At 44.9% G+C, this 24660-nt stretch overlaps 1 protein-coding gene across 4 annotated transcripts in view; it reads right to left on the bottom strand.

Moving 5' to 3' along the window:
• SH3D19 (SH3 domain containing 19) overlaps window positions 1–9278 on the bottom strand; it is a 65937-nt gene extending 56659 nt beyond the window's left edge. For 3 of the 4 annotated variants that reach the window (XM_081875260.1, XM_081875262.1, XM_081875261.1), the window contains exon 1: window positions 9153–9278. In XM_081875260.1, coding sequence (XP_081731386.1) covers window positions 9153–9243 — 91 coding nt within the window. In that variant the 5' untranslated portion in view covers window positions 9244–9278. The remainder of the gene's footprint in view (window positions 1–9152) is intronic. The other variant, XM_081875264.1, reaches the window with a different exon arrangement.
• Between the last annotated feature and the right edge of the window lie 15382 nt (window positions 9279–24660).

Here is a 24660-nt window from a genome sequence, read left to right as displayed (position 1 = left end):
CGGTGTGTGAAGATGTTGTTCCTTTCATCTGTCCTTTTGTTCAAGTTTCATTAGATGAGACCATTCATACTTTTATATAACTCACATCCCTCCTCTATTCCAGACTAAAAAGCCCAAAATGTTGTAAATTTTCATCATAGGGGAACTGCTCTAGTTCCAAGGTCTCAGATCGGGATCTTTCCAAGGTTTGCTACCTTAAATGTTTTTGCAGGACCTGGACTGTCCATATGCAGGACTTGTGCTAGAGTTACATCACTGAGCTACAGTACCTCACAGGTTGCCGATTAAGCTAAACCAATTATACTCCTGCACTCTATTACAACAGTTATTTGAATATTGGGTGGTGGGGGATAAGGGAGTTAAGATGCAATATTAAGTGAGTCTGCATATTTGAAATGTTCACAATTGACTTCAGTTTCCTCCTAATAAATTCTACAATACGGTGAAGGAGCATAAAAGGATAGCTTTAGAACAATTATTAGCATGGTGCACCAACTGCTGTTTCCCCTTGAATTAATAAGAATGAAGCAGCACAGAGCTGTGGATTACAAACTGCTCATTATCTCAGAACTGCTGAAAATGTTCTACCAAATATATCAAAAGCAAGAAAACTATCCAACACTGACCTTTAGCATAGCTTATATCGTTGAATTTGACGCTTTAATTAAATGAATGGCGACAGCTCCCTCTAACAAGGCCCATTGTTTACTAATTATTTTGCCTCCAAGAAGCTGGCAACCTACCCGTCAGGAAACCAAAGAAAAGTATGGCATTCCTTTAAAAGTCCCAAACAGGCATTCCGTAGGCCTCCTCCACAGAATATCTGAACAGCTGCTTCAGTATGGCTGCTGACCAATAGTGTTATTTACCATGACAAAATGGGCAATGGTATTACATAGCTACATTAGTTGGCATTCCTTTGTGATGAGTACAATGGAAAGTGCCACCCACACCAGGCATCTTGCGAATTAGTCCACAGTCACTATGGCCCATTTGTCACATAATAGTAAACCATAGTTTAGGGGTGGGAAAGCTCATGATCCTTTCTTCAGGATTACACCCAGGCCACAGGTTATGGTTTGTTTTGCTCCAGTGAACGAGAATAAGCAACTATTGTGGTTTTTGGAGAGTGAAACAAACCACAAACTGTAGTTTGGACATTAAACTAAGCCAGGTGTTGTTGTTGTTTGTTCTCAGTGTAAGCAAGGAGGAGCAAAGTGGACAAGATCAGTACATTTGCAGTGAAATATTGACTTTACTTTATGTGTGAAAGAGGCCAATAATGGCAGCAGTAAAGCTACAATCTTGCCAAGAAGGGGAAAAGCTAGGAAAGTGTTCTGTTAACAGCTTTTCTTTTTTCAGCCTATGTTACAATTCCATAGGCCATACTTAACAAGCATGCAAATTCAAAACAAAAACAAACCTGCTGTTACATCTGTTCAAATGCTACAATAGTCTGCCATATTTCTAGAGGATTAAGTTGTGAAGTGAATAATATAACACCAGCCTGTTTTTTCCAGCAATCAGTAATGGAACTCCCTGAAGACAACCACACAAATGCCTTAATTTTCTACTTTTCAGAATCACTGACTTACTATCGTAAAAAAAAAAAATAATGGACTACATCTGCAATAAATTGTATTAAAATTCATCTTTAACTGCAATAGAGCTATAGTGCATTTTTTTGCTGACATCCTAAGATTTTCCACTTACCAACACAATGGATACCATCCACTGTGAAAGAAACATTAGAAACCTGCACCTAACACATTAACTTACCAGTTTTCAAGTGAATTTACGGGAATGTGAATTGTAAAGGCCTATATAAAACATTGAAATTGATCTTCCTGACCACAAGAGAACTTCAGAAATGTAAACATACTTTTTAAATATTTCAGAAAAACAGAGAAAGAGAGAGAGAGAGGTATGCAAACTTAGATACTGAAATAATAATCGCAGACTTCTTTCTGCAGGGAGAAATAAAGAAGTCTAACTAAAAATGTTGGGATCTTTGAAAAAGCTGCTGCACAAGCCCACAATGCACAGTTATTTGAACAGCCTTTTATTCATTATGCTTTTGCTATGAGGGAGCCTTAATCTCCCACCTATCTCAAATGAACATGCATTAACAGGGAAGGTTCACACACTTAAAGGGTTTATAAAAAGCAAGCAATCTGAGGCTTTGAAATAAACTATTTAACAAGACTTCTCCTAAAGTGGCATAAAACATGCTCTGTTGAGCTGCTAACTGGCAACTAAACCATGGAGCAGGCAGAAAGGGCAGAGGAATCCACCCTATGTTTTTAACCAGGAAACATCCCATAATTTACTTTCTTGAAACCTCCTGTCAAGAGGCAGGTGATGATGGAGCAGTTGATGTGGGAGGGGGGCTGGAAGAGAAACACCAAGTTTATGTAGTATTACACACAATGACAGCAACTTCAACTTGCATGTTGAAAAAGGCCAACATATCACTTCATAGTATATAACACACAGTGCTTTTCAAGAAAAGCAGTTCACACATTTAGCTGATTGTCGTAAGTAATGCACCTCTAAGTGATGTACCAAAGATTGAACCAGCTCAGAAACTAGAAAAATTCCGAATCTAATACACATGGTGATCAGGCTTAAAATGCACTATTGAATGCTTGCTCCTATCAGCCTCTTCCATATCATGGATGAACTTCCCCAAACTGATTTTAAATATGAAGGGGCTAGATTGGAATAGATATCAGGTGTTCAGCCAAATGCATGAGGGCACAAACAGTGCAATTGGCATGGTTCCATGCACAATGGGTCCCTACTCAAGGTTCCAGATTGCAAGGAAGGTTCTAAGCACATTCAGCTGAACATGCTTAGGAGTCCCAGTTCTAGGAGGGAAGGTAAAGGTTGGAACTAAGAACACTATAAGTCAGGGGTAGGCAACCTAAGGCCTAGGGGCCAGATGCGGCCCAATCGCCTTCTAAGTCTGGTCTGTGGACGGTCCGGGAATCAGCATGTTTTTACATGAGTAGAATGTGTCCTCTTATTTAAAATGCATCTCTGGGTTATTTGTGGGGCATAGGAATTCATTCATTCCCTTCCCAAAAAATATAGTCCGGCCCCCCACATGGTCTGAGGGACGGTGGACCGGCCCATGGCTGAAAAAGGTTGCTGGCCCTTGTATTTACATGTTTGGCTGAATGCCTGTCCAAGGGTCAGAGATCCCAGTTGAAGGAAAGCCCTGGTTAGTGTTAGATCATGACCAATACCTGCACAAGACCCAATGGCTTGCTTCAGAAGAGGGAGGAAGAAGAAGAATTAATTCTAAGTAAACCAACACCTTTACTGCACATTTTCATGAGCTTTTATATCCAGGGATGTAGCATGTGGGGGAGCCACAGTGGCGGTTGCCCCGGGGACAAAATTCTTAGGGGTGCAATACAGCTGTGCACTTCCGTCTCTAGGCTCCATTGAAAACGGCTTATTCATGCAATCTAGGAAGTAACCTCTCCAGACAACGGAACAACTCTTTTCTTATCTCTGCAGCTGTGATCTCCTGGGTGATGCAGACAACGTTAGGCAGTTGAATGCAACCCATGCTACACCACTGTTCATATCTCCTTTATTCGTATTGCAGCATCTGTTTGTGAATATACGTCAATAGACCTTGTTCTCAATACTCCATGCTATCTTTTCAGCATTAAAATAACTTGTTGTGGACAGATGCAAGAGCGTTCTAATGTAAATTATTGGTGTGCGCATGTGGAGTGAGCAAGACTTTATCTGGAGCACGGTTGTACTCCTTATAGTCCAACATTTTCCAAAAGGGCAACCTGACAAACTCATTTGACTCTGCCCAGATAAACAAGATACTTTTCATTATATATAGGAGAGGCCAACTTGGATTTTCTTTTCTTTTCTTTTCTTTTCTTTTCTTTTCTTTTCTTTTCTTTTCTTTTCTTTTCTTTTCTTTTCTTAAAAAGATAGCTTTCTCCTAGTTAATAAGCTTTAAACCTTTTTTAAAAAAGAAAATAATATTTCATTTTTCAGCACAATTTTTTATTTTTTTTTACAGATGCTTGAAAAATGCAACTTTTATGGTTCCATTTGCGTCCTGGTACAAATGTCAGCAGACAAGTGCTTTTCTGTAAAATAAAAACACACTTTATGCTTAGTGATGTTGGTTCATTTCCAAGGACAAGCTGCAACAGATAACAGCAAAAGAGCCTCTGTTACCATCCTTAATTTATTCCAGCAGTGCTTGGTCTGCAGCCAGTTGACTTCAATGGATTCTTCCTACTGACTTCCTTGGATTCTGGAGCGGACTCACAAGTACAATTCTTTTAGCTTAGATGCAGCCAGGTATTCAGTACATATGTATAATCACTGCTACCCAAGAGAACTGTGGATCATAAAATCGAAGAACTGAAAGGGATCAAAGGCACACATAATCTAATCCTCTGCCTAAAAGGAAGGTTATCTACCAAGCAACCCCTCACAAATCAACCCATACAATCTGGATCACATAAATGTTAAGAGAAAGGAGCATGTGCAATGCAGAAAGGTAGTTACAAAGCAGCAAAGAAGGTGGGGTGCATCATGTATTCTGCAACTCTCTGATCCTATCTTTTTTTTTATTACTGCTGCAGAACAAATCCAAATGGCTCAGTCACATGCTGCAGGTGAAGATGTAACAACAACAACAACAACAACAACAACACACTACACACAGTCTCTAATCATTGTCTGATTTGTGATCAGCCATATCCCAAGCAGAAGGAAAATCCACCCCAAATAAATTATTTGGCAAAATACCTTGCCCTATTCCTTTGGTAGAAGAAGGTTCTGGTGCTCCAGAGAAGAGGTGCCATCTTTTTTTGGCCAGTGGGCACATTTAGAGTTTTGATAAAGTGATGAAGGCTCTAGTCACAAAATGGCTGCCATGGAATGTGAAGTAAAACAAAAAGGTGGCCATAAAATGAGGCAGAACCACAAAATGGCATGGGTTTGCTCTCCAGTAGCCCCCATCAATTGGAGACCGGGAGGCATCAACATTGGCCCCTGCTATATTTATTCACAGAAGGAAAGTCTGTGTAAAGGAAAGGAAAAAAGAGCAAAACATTCCACATATACAGTATGTGTATTTTAAATAAGTGTGAGTGAAGAGATACAACCTAGCACCTCCCAAATACATATATCTAGAAATCAGGATTCTTCTTAGAATAATACACTACCAAGTAGCTTAAAACAGAGAGCAAAATTGCTTCTAAAAATTGTATTCTATTCCAACTCTCATTTCACTTCAGCCAACTTACCGTATTTTTCGCCCTATAGGACGCACTTTTTCCCCTCCAAAAATGAAGGGGAAATGTGTGTGCGTCCTATGGGGCGAATGCAGGCTTTCGCTGAAGCCTGGAGAGCGAGAGGCGTCGGTGTGTACCGACACCTCTCGCTCTCCAGGCTTCAGGAAGCTATCCGCAGGCCTTGCGTGCTCGGCGGGAGTTCCCACGGGCTCGCAAGGCTTGCGGGCAGCAGCCTGCAGCCCGAAGGGTGCCCCGTGCTTCGCGCAGGTGTCCGCAAGCCTTGCGAGCCCGGCGGGAGTTGCCGCCGGGCTCGCAAGGCTTGCGGATAGCAGCCTGTTCTGGGGGCTGGGGTCAGGGGAAGCTTGGGCTTCCCTTGGCCCCAGCCCCAGCCCCAGCCCCGCGGCTGAGGGGGGGGGGAATAATTTTTTTTATTCATTTCCCCCGCAAAAAATGAGGTGCGTCCTATCGGCTGGTGCGCCCTATAGGGCGAAAAATACGGTACCTTCACCTGTGTAATTTCTCTGATTATATTTTGACTGGTGAGTTAATCTCTCTGATACAACCTTGTTTTGCTGTCCAAAACCCAGCTAGCATTTTAGAAATCAAGTTAGAACAAGTTTAATGTGGGAGCTAAGATTAAATAATACTTCTATGAACGGAATGTTGCTTTAGAGGAAATTGGACACAAATTATTTTGCCAGTTTTCTAGCCCTTACAAAACTGAACGACAGAAAGGTGACTGATGAGTTTATAAAGAATTACTTTTTTAAAAGAACAGCCTTAACTTTTTTAAAAGAACAGCATAACATAAACAGGGGGTTTATAAGTACAGCAAGTGCCTGTTTTGCAACATTCATAGACACCACAAGGCCAGAGCTAAATCCAGGACATTAAACAAACGACAGATGCATCCATCCACACAGTTAACTTCAAAATCCTAAGACTGTTTACTCATAAATAAATACTAGGCCAAAATGAATTGCTCCTTAGTAAGTATGCTTAGGACTACAAGCATTTAGGCAACGATTCTGCACACATTCAGGCAGTTAGTATCATGCTGAGGAAATTTTCTGTGGAACTGAGGGCAAAGGGCTCCTGGAACATCTGCACAAACAGCATGGGGCAGCTTTACTTGAGGCATGAGGAACTTTTTTCCAGCTTGAGAGCCACATTTCCTCACAATCTTCAGGAGGCCACATGTCAGTGGTGGACAGGGCCAGAGGGAAGACTGAGACAGCAATGAACATGACTCTTAAAGTAGGCCATGCAAAAAGCCAGAGGTTTACACACATACACAATCCATCTAGGCAAGCAAGAGGCGGTATCACAGTTCAAGGACACATTCCACCTAGGTAAATTTACTGGGAAGGGACATGGAATCATAGAATAGAATCATAGAATCATAGAGTTGGAAGAGACCACAAGGGCCATCGAGTCCAACCCCCTGCCAAGCAGGAAACACCATCAGAGCACTCCTGACATATGGTTGTCAAGCCTCTGCTTAAAGACCTCCAAAGAAGGAGACTCCACCACACTCCTTGGCAGCAAATTCCACTGTCGAGTCCGGTGTGGGTTGTGGTCTGGGAAAAGGGTGTGTGACCTGGGGAGTGGTCTGAAGAAAGTCCTGAGGATCTGGAAGAGCAGCCTCAAAAACTGCCTTTGGCCTGAGTTTTCCCAGCCATGCATTACACATACTGTAGTTCTGTTTTAGATTAATGTCTAGCGGTTACTCATGGCCTGCTTCCTTGCCAGTTGACTCTTCACTTATTACTGATAGTGGCATGAGTCCCTGACCACCTGATACTTACAGGTAGCTCCTGGATTGTACGTTTTTCTAGCACAGATTCTTGACTTTGTTTCCTCAAGGCATGCCACTAATAACCCAGAGAATGGTCTGGATGGAACATGATTCCACTGCTGAAAGTAAATTGTATGGGTAGAAGGCTTATTAATTAAAACTGTTTGTTTGCTGAAGTTGCATTTGCCCTTCTACAACACAGAGCCCAAAGTGGCTCCAGCAAAATGCTCCAAATGCAGCTGTTTAATTAGGCAACAAGAGCATAAAATAGATTCTGCCTGTGATCCACCATAAACACAAAAGATCCCAAGTCAGTCTTCTAGCCAGTGAATGGACAGGTCTCTCTCTCTCTCTCTCTCTCTCTCTCTCTGTGTGTGTGTGTGTGTGTAGGAATCTGTCAATCTGTTTACAAGTCTGCAGTCCATAGCATGCATTTCTGCAACTACGCTGCTCCAGCTTAATAAGAATCCACAACTGTATAACTATCAGTGAAAGTTTCTTAAATACCTCTGAGGGTATCAGACAAGGAAGTTCCCTGCCAAAGAGGTGAGGAAAGAAACTACAGTAACACCTTTTGGGTATGGAATAGTCTACCACTGTTCAAACACAGAAACTACTGATAATTCTGGGAAGTCAGCAAAGTTAGCAGTCCAAAGTCAACAAGGTGGAAACCTTGAAGTATGCCAAATTGCAAAGTAGATGACCCTTCAGTGTTCCCTCTCCTTTTATGTGTGGCTTGGCTCAGGCATGCAGTTACATAGAAAGCTTACACAAATACACCAATGGCGCATCTAGCTCATTACTCTCTATACCGAGTGGCAGTGGCTCTGCAGAGTTTCAGACAGGGGAGATTCCTAGCCCGACCTGCATCCCAGGGACTGAATCTGAAATTCTCTGCATGCAAAACATGTGCTATATCACTAAGTGTTCTCCTGCTAAGTTTAGGAGGAATACTTATTTCACATAAGATCTACATTCTGGTCTTAAAACAGAGAAATAGTTAAGGACAAAAATCTTTGGTAAAAAACTTAGCAATGTTGACTACCAGAGATACATTGGATGTGCCTTAAGTTAATGTTCAGAATTCTAAAGAACTAAAGGGAATGTTCAAGTTTACAGTAGACTACACCAACCAGGAAGAAAAAATGTATTGGAATATGATCCTTTCACTGAACCATGAGTGACTACATCTGACTCACCATGAGATAAGATTATAAGTGGTTCCAGAATGTTCTTCCATGAAGACCCAATAACGTCCCCCCCCCCTTTCTTTAGCAGCCAACTGGGAAGGATATTCCCTGACCCAGACATCATAACCTTCGGTTGCTTGCAACACCACAGTCGAATACTGAGCCCATCCACAAGACTTATGCATATCTATTACAGCAGCCTTCCCCAAATGGAGCCTCCAGATATTTTGGACTATAACTCCCATTACGCCTGACCATTCTGCTTGAAGCTGATGTCTGTCCTTCTAAAACATTTGGAGGGCACCACAGGGAAGGCAGTGTTTTCAAACCAATCCCTAGGTCAAACCGCTGCATAGACTGAGAAATGGGGTGCACTCCCTTTTTGACAGAGTCCAAACTCTATGCTACTGGGGCACGGCTAAGGTGCAACGTAACAGCCCATGTCTTGACTGGATTTGAGGGCCAGGCCCACATGACCACCAGTGTGTTCTGCACTAAATGGACATTCAGAAACAGGAGGGCAGAATCAGAAAGGATGCTTGAGCCTACCACCAGAGACACCTTGACTGTCCCTCAACCCCTTGCTATATCACATTGCAATCACTTCAGTTCCCAGAGAAAGAGACTTAAGCATGTGGAGTTGCTTGTCGGGAAAGGCAACCAGAGACAATAAAAAAACCCTAAAAACGGGCATCGAAGTAAAATCTACAGCTCTTTGAAGTGCATGAACCTAACTCCTGAATATATATATATATATATATATATATATATATATATATATGGGCGCTGAATTCTCCCCCCACCCCTGCAGCACGTGCCTCCCTTCCCCACTTCGGACCCCAGCCCCTCGGGCCCCTCTCCCTGCCCTCTCGCGCCTACCTGTTGCTGGGTTCAAGCTGGGTCTCCTGTGCCTTCTGCCGAGCTCTTTCAGCTCCTCCTCTTCTTCTTCCAGCCTCCAGGCTTCAGCCATCGACGACAGGGAGGAAGAGGACCCCTTTCTCAGGCTTCCCTCTGCTCCTCCATGGCGTGGCTTGGAGCTGCCCTTGCGCCTGCACCTGCCGCTCCCGCCGCCCGCAGCCTGGAGAGGAGGCAAAGCGTCCCTCCTGCGCCGCCGCTGCTTCTTGCTTTCCTCCTTCCTCGAAAGTTTCAAGCGCGCTCTCGGGGAGGCTGCGAAGGCCTCGCTCTCTTTCTGGTCTCGGCTAGGGAATGGCAGGAGCTGGGAAGGCGCTCGCCAAGAGAGGCTCTCCCAGCTGTGGCGGCCGGGAGAGAAAGAGAAAGGCAGAGGGAAGTAGGAGAAGGTGGCGTTTCCCTGCCCATTCACAACATTCCGGTATCAACAGGAAACTGGGCTGCTGCCTGACACTAAGACAAAAGGCGAAGAGGGGGAGGTACCTGGAGCAGCGAGCAGCAATCAGAGCGGCGGAATGCGAGGGGAGAGCGGCCTCGTGGCTGAGGTGGGCAGGGAGGGAAAGAGGCAACGAGAGGTGGTCTCTGAAGCGCATCTCCCCCCACCCCAGTTAATGGTATAATCTGGGACCCCTTTTCCTCTCTCTTCTGGATTCTGGCAAGGCGCGCTGCCTAAAGGCATTTCAGAAAGCTCCTCCCAACGCAAAAACAACAGCACTCCTCAGCAGAGATTGAAGAAGAAAAACAAGGCCTGGCCATGGTGAATGGCTCCTGTCTTGAGAGGCTCTCAGGGAAGAGCCCTTGCTCAGTGGCATTATTATAATTAATATTACTATTATTATTATTATTATTAATCACATTTTTATACTGCCCTTCATCTGAAGATTGCAAGGGTGGTTTACAGCAGTAGGGAGTGGAGCGACTGGCTTTCGATGCAGGTTCAATCCTTGGCAGGTAGGACTGGGAGTGTCCCCTGGCTGAAACCCTATAGAGCAGCTGACGGACAGTGTACAGTACTGAGGTAGATGGACCTATGTTCTGTCTTTTATAAGGACATAAGAAGAGCCACTGGATCAGGCCAATGGTCCATCTAGCCCAGTTCTCCAAGTGACCAACCAGATGCCCATGGGAAGTCCACAAGCAGGAATTTCCCTGTTTTGGAATCATGGCGTCATATCTGTGCTGTTTACATTTACACCCAAAGCCGCCTCTGCCAACACGCCAATGCTCAATAACTCTCAGTTACTGTTTTTAAGGAGGTTACAGAAGGGTATGATTTGGCTATAATGTGGTTAAGCCAGGCATAATAGGCTTCAGGATTTCATGGGATGGTCTCCTCGCTCTCTCTCCTTCACATGTTACAAGTGTTGTGCCCTGGATTTGCTACTCAAGAGATGTTAACCAGAACCCTCCAAAGTTAATTAACGTAGTTTCCCATAAGATGTACAGCACCAGTGGCATCTTGCTTGCCACCATGTTAGTGCAACCCATGTTGATTTCCCCACAAAAGCGCACCACTCCAGCCTCAGGATCTTTTGGAATGCTAAGATATGTGTAACACTGCAAGAAAAAACTGGAATGTAATTCTTAAACTGCAAAGCGCAGAACCTAGAAATACTGGTGGTGCCCTAGAGGCTTTGTGCCCTAGAAGGTTTTTTGTGCCGTCACACCAGTTCTAGCTTATTCCAACAATATATAGTTCCTTCCAATGAGGCTTCTTATCCCTTTTACCACTTTCACTCCAGTATCCAGAGCATGGAGAGGCAGACTTCAAGCTTGTGGAATTTGCTTTTTGTTTTATTAGACCCCAGAGAGCTGCCAACTACAGCCAGATTTGAAAAAACATACACTTAGAATTAAAGAGCATGGTGGCTTCTGAGTGCAGAGATTGATATATATATATATATATATATTTAAGTACCTGAACTGAACTGAGCTCACAGTCCTTTCACAGGAAAAATCAGCTCCTTGTTACACCAAACTTTATTAGGTGGTGGGATACTCATTTTGTTGTTGCTATTGTTAAATATTTGGGAGTCATAAATCCTTGCCAAACTACTTTCACTCACCCATAAAACTACCAGTAGACCAGTTCTCTGCCTACACCGATCTACAGTATGGCAGTCACCATTTCACAGCAGGAGAGGTGGCTATCATGCAACTCATTACCACTTCTACCAGTGGTAAATGAGTAAGCAAAGCCCTGCAGCCCACACAATATCTGCAAGGAAGATAAAGGAATAAGCAGCCCATGGTTAACATGGTATAGGTATTTGCTGCTGTATTGGTCCCAGTGAACAGTAAATACAAATTAAGTAGACTGATATATTTTCCTTGGGATAATGTTGATGAGATTACAGTCCTCATGAACTGAGGAAAAACACTTATATTAGTTGTTATGTGTTAATAAAATGGAAATGTTTAAGGAGCCACTGTTTCTTTGCAAAGGAGGAAGATAGGGAGAGAACCAGAAGAGGTGGAGACCCTACAACTTTTCTCCCAGCAGAGGAGCAACTGTGACAGCAGAGACGTCTTCTGAACCAAAGTAAGATACCTTTTAGTTTAGGTGCCAAGTAGTTGTACAGTTTTTTGCAAGAGAGCAGGATGGAGGGGGGGGGGGAACCAGAGCAACTTGGCAATGTCTCCATTATCTCATTGGCCATATCCCTGTGACCTGGCAGCTATACCAAGTCTAGTAGGCAGCAGCTGCCACTGGGTGAAAACAGTATTTTTGAGAGGGTGGCAAGTTGCATTTCAGGTTGCTACAGTCTAGCATTCCTGATCTTTGTAAGAGGCTCATCAAGAAATGAAATTTTGATAACGGTAGTATTTTCTGAGATATTCTCCAGAGCCATTCAGTGATAACAAGAAGTTACCAGGAAATGCAAACAGAAGCTTATATTTCATTCTTCTATACTTCCACATATCTTGCTTCCATTACCATTTGCCTTGGCAAAGTGAGATTTACTGTTGCGGGTACCTGCACGGACCTACAAGATAACATATAAAGAAAATCAGAAAAGGCTCAGGAAACACAGCAAAATAAATCCCAGTCTCACCACTTGCTCTACAACTGGCACAGAAGCTGCCAACACCCAGAGACTCATAGATTTGCAAAACAAATTTGTAGAAGTTTAGTCTACATTCCTAAGATAAAACTAATGAACACAATGATTCTAACACCCATAAAAATTCCAAGAGCTTGCCATTACCTAAGCATTAAGGCTTTGTTTACTTTGGTTTTCATTTAGTAGAGTTAAAAGATTCAGAAGGCTGTAATGACATTCACTTAATTACGTAGCATGCAGATATGTCTCTTGTTCTTCTTGGAAGTAATTACAGGTGAAGGCAGCCAAAATTTCACTGGGAATGCAGCTTGCAGGGTGGATAGCCTTTTCTCTTTAGCTTGCAGGGAGAATAGCCTTGTCTCTTCATTCCCCCACTGCAGTGGAACTGAGATCCCGCCATAGCAAGTGCTAGGAGCCTTGTGGGAGGGGAGAAATCCCAAAGATTCCTAGCAGTGATCTCTCTTCTGACCCAGCCTTACATTATCTGCCCCCCGCGCAACGTGCAAAAGGTGAAGCGGGCCATGTCCATCTATTTCCTCTGATGGACCTGAAGTCTTGTCTCCTGCTTCCCCGCCCCGTGGCCTATAGAGATTATTTTTAATTTTATTCGTTCTTACATTTGTATTCCACCTTTTCTCCAAAAAGCTCAAGGAGGCTTACATATCTCATTCTCGCCTCATTTTATTCTCACAACAACCCTATCAGGTAGGTTAGGCTGAGAAACAGGGAGCATCATGGCTAAGTGGGGATTTGAACTCAGCTCTCCCAGGCCCTAGTCCAACACTCTAACCACTACACTATACTGGCTCAGAGCCACACTGGAAACTTCTGCTGTCTGATTCAAACATAATTCTAAGACAAACTGTGGCTTAGTGTGAATGCACAAGCATGAGGGCTCCCAGAGAGGAGATTGCAGCTGCTATGCTCCTCCCTCAGTCCTTTGGCTTCTATTTGCCAAGCTATGGTTTGGCTTAGCATTTTCTCTGAACTCGGGCTAATGGTTTGTCTGGACGAGGTATTTTGTCTGGAGGAGACAATTATAAGCATTGTTGTTGTTGTTGTTTAGTCGCTTAGTCGTGTCCAACTCTTTGTGACCCCATGGACCAGAGCAGGCCAGGCACTCCTGTCTTCGGTTATAAGCATACTATGTAAAATTGCTAGATACAATAGAACAGATTTAGCATAACCAAATCCTAAGTGAAATGCCATTACATTTTGCAAGCTGTAACATTAAACTAGAGTTCTTTTAGGGAGTTGCATGTTTCTGTGATGATTCTAAGATCTGGAAAGACTTTGCAAATCTAGAACCTTGAATTTTAGCTGTCACTCTGGCAGATGTGTTTCTCTGCTAAATGAAAGTTATGTGAAGACATATCTGTAAGCGTCCCCAATTTTAAAAGTTTCAAGATAGAAGATTGAAAGTCTTTGTGGGTCTGAATGCCTTGCTACCTTTGCTTTGTGTTTGAAAGCAGTAGTGTGTTTGTTTAAAGTATGTATGTATCATTTGTCGTGCCAGCATCACTAGGCATGCAAAATAACAGTATAAAATATTACAGTAAAAAAGCAATGTGCATTAAAACTAAAATCTAAATATAACAAGTAATCCAAATACATTGACACTCATAATAGCAGGGTTTCCCACAGACATCTGGTTGGACCCCGTGATAACAGGATTATGGACTAGCATGGACCATTGCCTGATCCAGCAGATTATTTTTATGTTCTTATGAGGAACTAGCAAAGGCCTTCAGCATGTGCCAACACCATAATTGCATTGGTCTGCTACTTATTTGTTGGGGAGGCCATTCCAGACTATGGGTGCCACCGCAGAGAAGGCACTCTTCCTAGTTGTCGCTAGATGGACATATGCAGGTTGTAGCACAACCAGGCAGGCCTCTGAAGATGACCTGAGTGTTATGCCTGGTGACACAAGTTCAAGCACTCCAGCACTGTGATGGGATAGTGAGCTGCTTGTGCGTAAAAGCTTGATCCCTCTGGGGTTTGGCTGGTCATCCAAACCGATGCACTAACGGAGCCCCCAAAGCATGACTCCGTCAGTCGCTGGTAGAATCTGACAGTGGGCGTCTACGGAATTTACGCCAACATAAAAGCTCTTTGACAGACATGCGCTTTCGAGACTCTCTGCGTGACAGTTTCCGGCGAAGGGTGGGCGTTCCCAACGGGGGTCCCGTTACCTCTCCACTACTCTCACTGGAAGCATCCCAGAGCCTCCCCTCCGCTGTGACTCCTGCACTCCCCCTGCTGGTTCCCTCTTCTACTGCAGATTCTCTCCTATTCTCCTGTAGCCTGTCCACCACCTGTCTCTCCGATGGCAGTTCCCTGACATCCACCTCCCCCCCAGGGCCCCCTTCACCCCCTCCCGCCTCCTCTCCCACTGGCGGTGAGGGCGGAAAGCCCCTGAAGGAACTCTCCTCGTCGTCCGAGGATTCTAACACTTCCAGCCACGGCGTACCGTCTCTCTCCCCGTCTTCCTCTTCTTCGTCGGAGTCGGCTTCTTCACCCACCCCTGACTCTGGGAACCCTTCAAACTCTCCTTCCTCATCGGTGGTCCCAAAGTGTTCCCTTCTAAATCGAGCCACGGGTTGCGGTTTTCTTGGGAAACGCTGATGAAATGTTTCTATTAAAACCTCGTCATTGACTACCTCTGCTGGTACCCAAGTGTTTTCCGACTCTGCTTCCCCCTCCCATTCTACCAGATATTCCACCTGATTCCCCTTCCACCTGGAATCAATGATTCCTGCCACGTTCATGTCGCGCTCTCTCTCTTCTATCACGGGCGTTTGGGTGGCCTCTCTCTCACGCTCCCCCCACTCGCGTCCCTCTCGGTACGGCGACAGTAATGACCTGTGAAATACTGGGTGTAATTTCATGTGACTGGGCAGCCTGAGTTTGAATGCCACTGGGTTGACCTGCTGTATGACCTCAAAGGGTCCCAATCTTTTGGGCCTCAATTTCTTACTCCCGCCCTTGAACGGTAGCCCTTGGGTGGACAACCACAGCCGGTCCCCCACCCTTATAGTTTCACCTTCCCTCCTATTTCTGTCTGCTTGCTTCTTATATTCTTCCTTGGCTTTCTCTAAGTTAAGTTGAAGCTGACTGTGGATCACCTCCATCTCTTCAAAGAAATATTCCGCCGCCGGCACGCTCCACCTCTCCCCTCCCTCTCCTGGGAATGCCCGGGGGTGACACCCATAATTTGCCAGGAAGGGACTCATCCCTGTGGACACGTTCTCCGCGTTGTTGTAGGCAAATTCTGCTAGAGGTAACTTATCCACCCAATCATTTTCTCTGTCTTTTACATAACACCTCAGGTATTGTTGTAAAACCCCATTTGCCCTTTCCGCTTGCCCATTGGTTTCTGGGTGCCGGGCAGTTGAGAAATTGAGTTCTACGTGCAGTAAGCTCATAAGTTTCCTCCAGAACCTGGAAGTAAATTGTTTCCCTCTGTCGCTGACCACCCTCAAGGGGGCGCCATGCAACTTGAAAATATGTTCTACAAACAACTTGGCGGTTTCCTCCGCTGTGACTGCATGTGAACAAGCTATAAAATGACACATCTTGGTTAATTGATCGACCACCACCATGACAGCTGTTTTGCCTTTGGATTTTGGCAGGTCCGTCATAAAATCTATGGATACTGCCTCCCATGGCCTTTCGGGCGTGGGTAAGGGTTGTAATAGCCCCGCTGGCGCCACCCTCTCTCCTTTCGCTCGCTGGCACCTGTCGCAACCCCTGACATATTCCCGTACGTCCTCCCTCACCTTGGGCCACCAAAACTCCCTGGTAACCAACCACATGGTTTTGTGCTGTCCAAAATGTCCCGCTGTGGGGCTGTCATGCAACTGCTTGAGTACTCTGCCCCTCAGTTCCCCGTCGGGTATGTACAGTGCCCCTTTGTAATACAACGCCCCGTTCTTTTCTTTGAACCCCCCTGTGTTCTCCTCTGTCCTCCGGAGCTCTCTGAGTTTCTCTTGGGCGTATTCATCGTTCTCCGTACCCTCTATCAGTTCCCTCTGCCCCACCAATGCCGCCCCACACACCCAGCGGTCTTCAGGGATTACATGCCTTGCCTCAGGCGCTCCCTCCCCCTCTAAGTACTCAGGTTTCCTGGAAAGAGCGTCCGCCCTCACGTTCTCGGAGCCGGGCACGTAACGAATCTCAAAGTGGAATTTGGAGAACTCCTGGGCCCATCTCACTTGTCTCTGGTTCAGCACTCGGGCTCTTCTCCAGTATTCCAGATTTTTGTGGTCAGTTCGGACTTGAACCTTGTGCTGCGCCCCAATCAGCAAGTGCCGCCATTTCCGGAATGCTTCATGAATGGCGAGCAGTTCTCGGTCGTACACTGTGTAGTTCCTCTCTGATTTGTTCAACTTCCGCGAGAAGAATGCACACGGTCTCCATTCAGACGTATCTTTTCCCGGCTGGAGAAGAACGGCCCCCACCGCTCGGTCTGACGCGTCAGTCTCCACTCTCATTGGTTGTTGTAGATCCACGTGCAAGAGTTGCTCTTCCGACGCAAACGCCTGCTTTAAGCGTTCGAACGCTTGTTGCGCTTCTCCCGTCCAAACAAATTTCTTTTTGCTACTAAGACAATCCGTGATGGGCGCTGTTAAATGGGCAAAGTTTTTGATGAACTTCCTATAGAAGTTTCCGAAGCCCAGGAACCTTTGCACGTCCTTCTTGGTCTTTGGTGTTTTCCATTCCAGTACCGCTTGAACCTTGCTGGGATCCATGGCCAATCCCTTGTCAGACAACCGGTACCCCAGGAATTCCACCTCCTTGGTATGAAACTGACACTTCTCCAGTTTCACCCACAGCCGGTTTTCTCGCAGCTTGCTCAGTACCTCTCTTACATCTCGCACATGCTGCTCCTCATTGTCTGAGTACACCAGAACGTCATCTAAGAACGCTACGCAGTTCTTGTAGAGCAGTGGCCCCAGGACGTGATTCATGAATGATTGAAAACAGGCGGAGCCCCCTTGTAATCCGAAAGGCATAACGGTGTACTCAAAGGCCCCCAAGGGGGTGAACATAGTGGTCTTCCACTCATCCCCCTTTCTCACACGTATCAAGTTATATGCCCCCCTAAGGTCCAGCTTGGTAAAAATTTTCCCTTTTCTCACCCGTGTTAGAATGTCATCAATTCTGGGCATAGGGAAAGTCACTGGTTCTGACACTGCATTTAGGGCCCTGAAATCACATACAAGCCTGGGCTTGCCCGTGTTTTTTTTGTCCACAAAGAACACTGGGCTGCCCCCCACCGCTCGTGACTCTCTGATGAAACCTCGCTTGAGATTCTTGTCAATGAACTCCCTTAACTCCTGCATCTCACTGTCTGACATTGCATACAGCTTGCCCACTGGCAATTGTGCTCCTGGGAGTAAGGTAATTTGACAATCAAAGGGTCTGTGCGGGGGCAGTTTATCTGCTTCTTTTTCGCTGAATACGTTAAGCAAGTCAGCGTATTGTGGTGGCACCCTCCCTTTGTCCATCACTTCCATCCCTGCTAGAGTGCCCCTGGCGCCTGCCTGAGCCTCTCCCTCCTTGCAGTGTTCTAGGCAATGTGCTGATCCAAAGGAAACCACTCTCTGATGCCAGCCTACTAGCGGATCGTGTAGCGCCAGCCAGCTCATACCCAAGATAATAGGAGCTCCTCCCAAGGTGGCTACGTTAAACGCTATCAGTTCGGTGTGTCGTGCCACCCTCATTATCATTGGTACAGTCTGTTGGCTCACTTCTCCTCCCAACAGCTCCCTCCCATCAATCGTGGTAACCTGCAAAGGCTTACTCAATGGGATAGTCTGTATTTGGTGTGCAGCTGCAAACTCTTTGCTCATGAAATTACATGAGCTACCTGAATCCAATAGCGCCTTTATCTTCAGTGGGTGTCCGTTTGCCAGTTCCAGCAACACCTCTATCACAAGCGCTGGTCTTGGAGGTTCCGGCGTGGGCACATTCATTACTCCCTGGCCTGGCTGCTGTGCCCTGATGTTGGCAACCAGGCGTTGGCTTTTACTGGCTCCGTGATTTCTTCTTCCTCCTCCCCCCCAACAGTTCCCGCCATCCCTTGCCATTCCTTCCTTTGCGGACAGACTCTGGCAAAGTGACCTGGCTGTTGGCAGAGATAGCATCTCTTGCCGCTCTTTCCCTCCTTCTTCCGCCCTTCACTGGTGTTTGAAACTGCGCGCGCGCGCGCTGTTCCAAGTTCCATCGGCTCTGCTGGCGGGAAAGGCTGCTCCGGAATCTCTGGAATGCGGAAGTCCTTCCAACGTTCCCCCTTTCCTTCCCGCTTTTCCATAGCTCTAGCTTCCTGGCGTGCCCCAATGGACAGCGCTGATTTAGTCAGCTGATCCATAGACTCCGCCCTAGGCGCCCGGGAAAGTTCATCTTTCACTGCCGGAGAGAGACCTTCTTCAAACAGCATTTGAATAGGTTCACTAGCAAGGTCCCACCCAAGTCTATGAATCAGCATGGTGAACTCAGTCCAGTACTCACGTACAGATCGGCTCCCCTGTTTACACGCCATTAACTGCCTGCGCACCACTCCCTGCTCGATCTCGCTGGAAAACATCAAGTCCATGGCGCGGAAAAACTTCATTGTGTCCTTTAAGATTTCATTATTGGCTGCCATCAGGGGCCGAACCCAGTCCCTCGCCCCTCCCTCTAGATGGCCAATCACGTACGCCACTCTAGAGTTCTCGTCGGGGAAGTCATCAAACAGTAGATTGAGAGCATATTGCATCTCTGTCCTAAAGGCTTGATAGTTCCGGGGATCCCCCCCAAATTTCTGCACCAGTCCAGGCACCCGTCTGGCAAGTGGGGTGGTCTTCCCCTTATCTGCATCTTGAGCCCTCCTCTCCTCGAGCCTCGCCGTTTGCAGTGCCAGCTGGACCTCCAACGCCCTGTACCTTTGTTCCAGGCTTGGATCTGCGCCAGCTCCCGCTCCTGCTCCTCCGGTTCCGGATGGTTCGCTCATGATGCCTTCTGCTTGCACAAGCTGCTTTCAAAGACTGTCAGATTGCTGTGATGGGATAGTGAGCTGCTTGTGCGTAAAAGCTTGATCCCTCTGGGGTTTGGCTGGTCATCCAAACCGATGCACTAACGGAGCCCCCAAAGCATGACTCCGTCAGTCGCTGGTAGAATCTGACAGTGGGCGTCTACGGAATTTACGCCAACATAAAAGCTCTTTGACAGACATGCGCTTTCGAGACTCTCTGCGTGACAGTTTCCGGCGAAGGGTGGGCGTTCCCAACGGGGGTCCCGTTACCTCTCCACTACTCTCACTGGAAGCATCCCAGAGCCTCCCCTCCGCTGTGACTCCTGCACTCCCCCTGCTGGTTCCCTCTTCTACTGCAGATTCTCTCCTATTCTCCTGTAGCCTGTCCACCACCTGTCTCTCCGATGGCAGTTCCCTGACAAGCACAAAACAGAATTTCTTAACGCTAACACAAACTGGACAGGAAAACTAGTACACTGAAATCACCCAAACTGCTAAATGGTCTTTCCAATATATGGAAAAAGAATTATTGGGTTTTGTTGTGTATATAACAATAAAGCAACGTAAATTTTATTTTCATTGTGCTCAGCAACAAAAATTGAGCTCAGTTTTCCAGTAGATGGAAAAATTGAAATACAGAAATGAAATGAAGATAGTCCCAGATTTTGAATAATGCCAGAGCTTGTCAATCATAAAAGCCATAGAAATCTCCAAAGTGACACAAAAGAACGGATCACAGAGATTGTCAAAGTTGCTCTTTCCCATTTATAATTGTCACGGAACCTTGTGCTTCTGTCTTCATAGACTATTTTCTTTGTCTGGACCCGTAGCAGTAATGCAAATAAATTGTATTTACGTTATTACAGGAGTTAGCTAAGACAGAGAGTTAAAACTGAATTTGTTTATTCTGGTTTTGATCCTTCGACCAACCTTTGCGCTTAAGAATTTCTACGCAGTACTTCAGATAGGAATTGTTAGTTCAGGTGTCTCTTAAAGCTACAAGGGCTTTCAAATGCAGAAAACAAGAGAAAAGAATAATAAAATAAAGCCCTGAATAAAAAGGGAACATTGGAAAGGGATGAATATAAAAACCACAAGGAGTGGTTGCTGACTGTGTGGTCAGTCATAGCTGTTGCTTGTAGAGCAGGGGCTACCAATTCTAGTCCTACTGCAGGAAAGTAACAGAAGAAGTAGATGAGCCAGCCAAAAGAGGGCAGGCGATTCCATGGGAGAAACTGGCATAGAGGTGGAAGAGAAACCCTGAAGAGCCACTGCTACTCAGCAAGGACATTACTGATCTAGATGGACCAGTTGTCTGACTCAGTATATGGTAGCTTCCTATGTTGCTTGAGGTACAGGTCGCCTCAGTGGTGCAGAGTGCCTTCCATCAGCTTCTGCTAGTGACCCAGCTGTGCCCCTGTCTGGACAGTCTAATTTCTGTTGCCTATGCTCTAGTGACCTCTAGGTTAGATTGCTACAACATGTTAAACATGGGGACTGCCTCTGAAGACTGTTTTCAAAGTGGTGGTTTTTAGCTATAACGCCTTAAATGGCTCAGGACTGCAATACCTCAAGGGCAGCCTCTCCCTATATCAACTGGCCCGGACCATGCAATCATCATCTGAGGCCCTTCTTCATGTGCCTCCTCTACAAGAGGTCTGGAGGGTGGCAACATGAGAATGGGCCTTTTCTATGGTGGCTCCCCATTTGTGGAATGCTCTCTCCAGGGAGACTTGCCTGGCGCCTTCATTACATATCTTTAGGTGCCAGGCAAAAACGTTTCTCTTCTCCCAGGCCTTTGGCTAATTCATCTAATTCATTCCTTGATCCTAAGAATACAGTGGTACCTCAGGTTACATACGCTTCAGGTTACAGACTCCGCTAACCCAGAAATAGTATTTCGGGTTAAGAACTTTGCTTCAGGATGAGAACAGAAATCATGCTCCGGCGGCGCGGCAGCAGCAGGAGGCCCCATTAGCTAAAGTGGTGCTTCAGATTAAGAACAGTTTCAGGTTAAGAACAGACCTCCGGAACAAATTAAGTACTTAACCCGAGGTACCACAGTAATAGCATTTCTGCAAGCTTACCTAAATTCAGAGAACTGCAAATGTCTCTTTAGCAGTGATGGCAAGAAGAGTTGAGCTGCCACCGATTAAGAATTGCTTATGTAGCCTAAATATTAAATCAATTTCTGGCTCCGAGGCAGCCCAAGGCTGGAATTAATGTATCAAAAAGTGAAAAGGAAATCCCTGTACACAAAGGAAAAAAAGGTTAATGGATTAAGAAAGTAGAAAAGCCAAGAAATAAGAGGGGCCTTTCCATTATGGAAAATGTTACTTATGAATGTGACAATAATATTGATACTATTATGATATTACTTGATTAAACACAAAGGTCTGTCCAGAAGAATGGTTGGTTCAGCAGATTAATTAATATGAATAACTTCAGGTTCCTGGAGGGCAAGCACTGATGGTTTAATTTTTGTTTGGATTCAGTGGGTTCACTGATCCTGTTGGCTTTAAAAAAAACAACAACAACCACTTGACAATGACATATCTATAGTCTTCAGCCTTTTTTTTGTCTCCTCCATCATCTGGGTTCCTATGTATTATGACAACTTACAGATTCGCGAAACACCATAATAAGGTTTAAAGTGGATGTTTGATGTGTTAGGAAAATTAGAGCTATATCGTATGATACATTTCCTACATGGATTCCAGTTTCCATTCAGAAGCAGCATGTACTCTGTGCAGCATAAGTTTGGAGAGACCTTAATTCAACGATAGAGCGCACGTGTATGTGCACGTTTTGCATACAGGTTCAGTCCCTGGTAAGGCTGTCTGAAACCCTGGAGAACTGATGCCAATCAGTGTAGATTGGGGTGACTAAACCTGTAGATTGGGGTGACTAAACCTGTAGATTGGGGTAACTAAACCTGTTTTCCAGATATTTCTGGACTATAACTCTCATCCTCCCACAGGGGCGGAGGGAAGTTGGTGTCCAACAACATCTGGGAGGAGACAGAGTTTCCCCATCAATGGAATAGACACTCCTGAGCTGGATAGACCAAGAATTTCTGGGTTTCATATGTGATCTTATAAACATCATGATTTCAATAACTGCAAGAAAGTCTGAGCTGGTGATAGGTGCCCAAGTAATGATGCGTGCCACTTTATAAAATTATACAAAACAAAAGGTAGTGTAGAAATAAGCACTGTGGAGTAACTCTCCTATATATTGCAACAAGAAGAGCTAAGAACAACATTTATATACCAAATATTTGTATTAAACACACAAGTTTGTTTCTTTCAGTCAAAGTTTAGGCCTTAAGACCTGACGTGATAACTTTGAACAATGGCTTAATAGGAATGCAGTTCTTACAAGTGGAAAGACCAATCTGGTATTTTAAAGCAACTTTAAAATCCGCCCCCCTTATTTCGGAAAAGTTGTATATCAGTCTTCTCATTCTCAATGATGCAACCCTGATGCCTTTGCATTATGGCTTACAAATCCAAACTTTCTACATGAAGCTTATGCACAGAAGCTCACAGCTAACATCATCCACACCAAACATTTAAAGCACTCTTACACCATCTCGACAGTCGTTACTTCCCCCAAAGAATCCTGGGAGCTGTAGTCTCTTAAGTGTGCCCACAAAGCTACAATTCCCAGCACCCTTAAGAAACTATGGTTCCCATGCTTCTTTGAGCTAGACTCATCTTTGAGCTAGACTCATCTTCTTTGAGCTAGACTCATCAAAGAAGTGTTTCAGTTTAAAGCGTAAATTTAAACAGGGAAAACGGGTAGGGAAAAACGGGACTCCACGTTGCCATCTGATGGCACAATGTTATATCACACATGCAGCTCATATAAATAGCTTTTTCTTTACCAGTATAGCAGAGTCCTGGGTGTGACCTTAAGTGTTTACATCAGGCACTTCCTATGTAATGCATGCTATAATGTGCCAGCAATACTGTTACCACAAATCTGACACTTGCACTGGCAATATGCAGAAACAGTAAAAGATTTCAGAACACGCAAGGTTACTGACTTTAAGGAGTAACCTTAAAGCAAAGGAACTCCAAAGGGGAATTCTGGCATGAAACTGCTAAATCACAACATATCAAAAAGTGTTCTTTATTTTGAACTGAAGAGAGACCGTGCCTTCCTGTTCCACTACAGGGGTTAATACATTACTCTTGACATTGCAGAGTACAAATTATCTCCAATAGCTGCTGTTGAGGAGAGTCACACTGCTTATTCTGCATATGTTTAAGCTCTTAATTGTACAGGCAGTATTTTTCACATTTCATTGCCATTTTAACTCCCAAGTTCTACATACCGGTATCTGCTCCCACTGCCTAAGGATCACACTTTCTAATCATCTGATGAACTCTGATAAATCTTCTGTAACACACAACATTTGTCAGTTGTTGTTTTTCCTGCAACTGACTAACATGGCTACTCCTCTGGAACTTACATATACCGTAATTATACAGTTATATGAGTCAGTTGTTATTCCTTAATGCTGCTCTTGCTATTGTATGCCATGTACAAAATAAATAGCAAAGAAGGGGATGAAGAAACAAAAGGCTGATTTTCACAGGTGTGTACACATGCATGGATACTTTTGCCCAGTCATGCCTCCAGTCTGGTCAGTGACCAAAATGATTCAGTCAGTTATGCCTCACCCACTGCTGTAAGACTGTGCAAAACACCCAAGTCCTGTAGAAAGCAGTAGGATAAGTCTTGAAAGGTCAGATAGGCCTAAAAGATTATGGAGATGGGAGAGGGCTGAGTATAGAAGTTTCACATATTGGCAATTAGAAACTGCAATCACATCTGTCCAGTTTCTAAGCCTTTAGCAGGAATGACCAGATTGTTCTCCCTGCTTGTAAATCATCTGCAGTGAAGAATCACAGTTATATATGTTCTTTCCTGCTTTGCTTTGCATTTTCTTTTTTAGTAGCATAGATAGAGAAAGGGAGGCTGGAAATGAGAAAATGGCACCCACCACCTGGAATCTGGTGTCCAGTGTTCATGTTTAACAGTGATTCATATTAAGTCTTTATTATAGTCTTATTATGAGGATAGGAGCCTCTGCCATTGTCCTGTTCCAAAGGCCGAATCAATATGCAGTGGCATTTTACTTTTGCCTGTACTACTATTTTTGCCCAATAATAAACTGTGGCCCTTAATTCTGGAGTTGGGATGGTAGTGGTCTTCATCCTAATCATCCTACTAAGGTTTGATTAAAAAAAAAGCACTGGCAAGGGAACACCTACCAAAAGGCTGCAGCAGGCAATATAATAGCAGTGTAGCAGAAGGATGAGTCAGTGAACCTGGAATTTCTTCTTGGGTAGAAGCCAAATCTAGAGTTACAGTCTCACTTAGA

The sequence above is a fragment of the Podarcis erhardii genome (genome assembly GCF_964252035.2).
Source record: "Podarcis erhardii genome assembly, chromosome: 9".
In the NCBI taxonomy this organism is placed as follows: Eukaryota; Metazoa; Chordata; class Lepidosauria; order Squamata; family Lacertidae; genus Podarcis; species Podarcis erhardii.
This window is presented reverse-complemented; position numbering and strand designations above follow the sequence as displayed.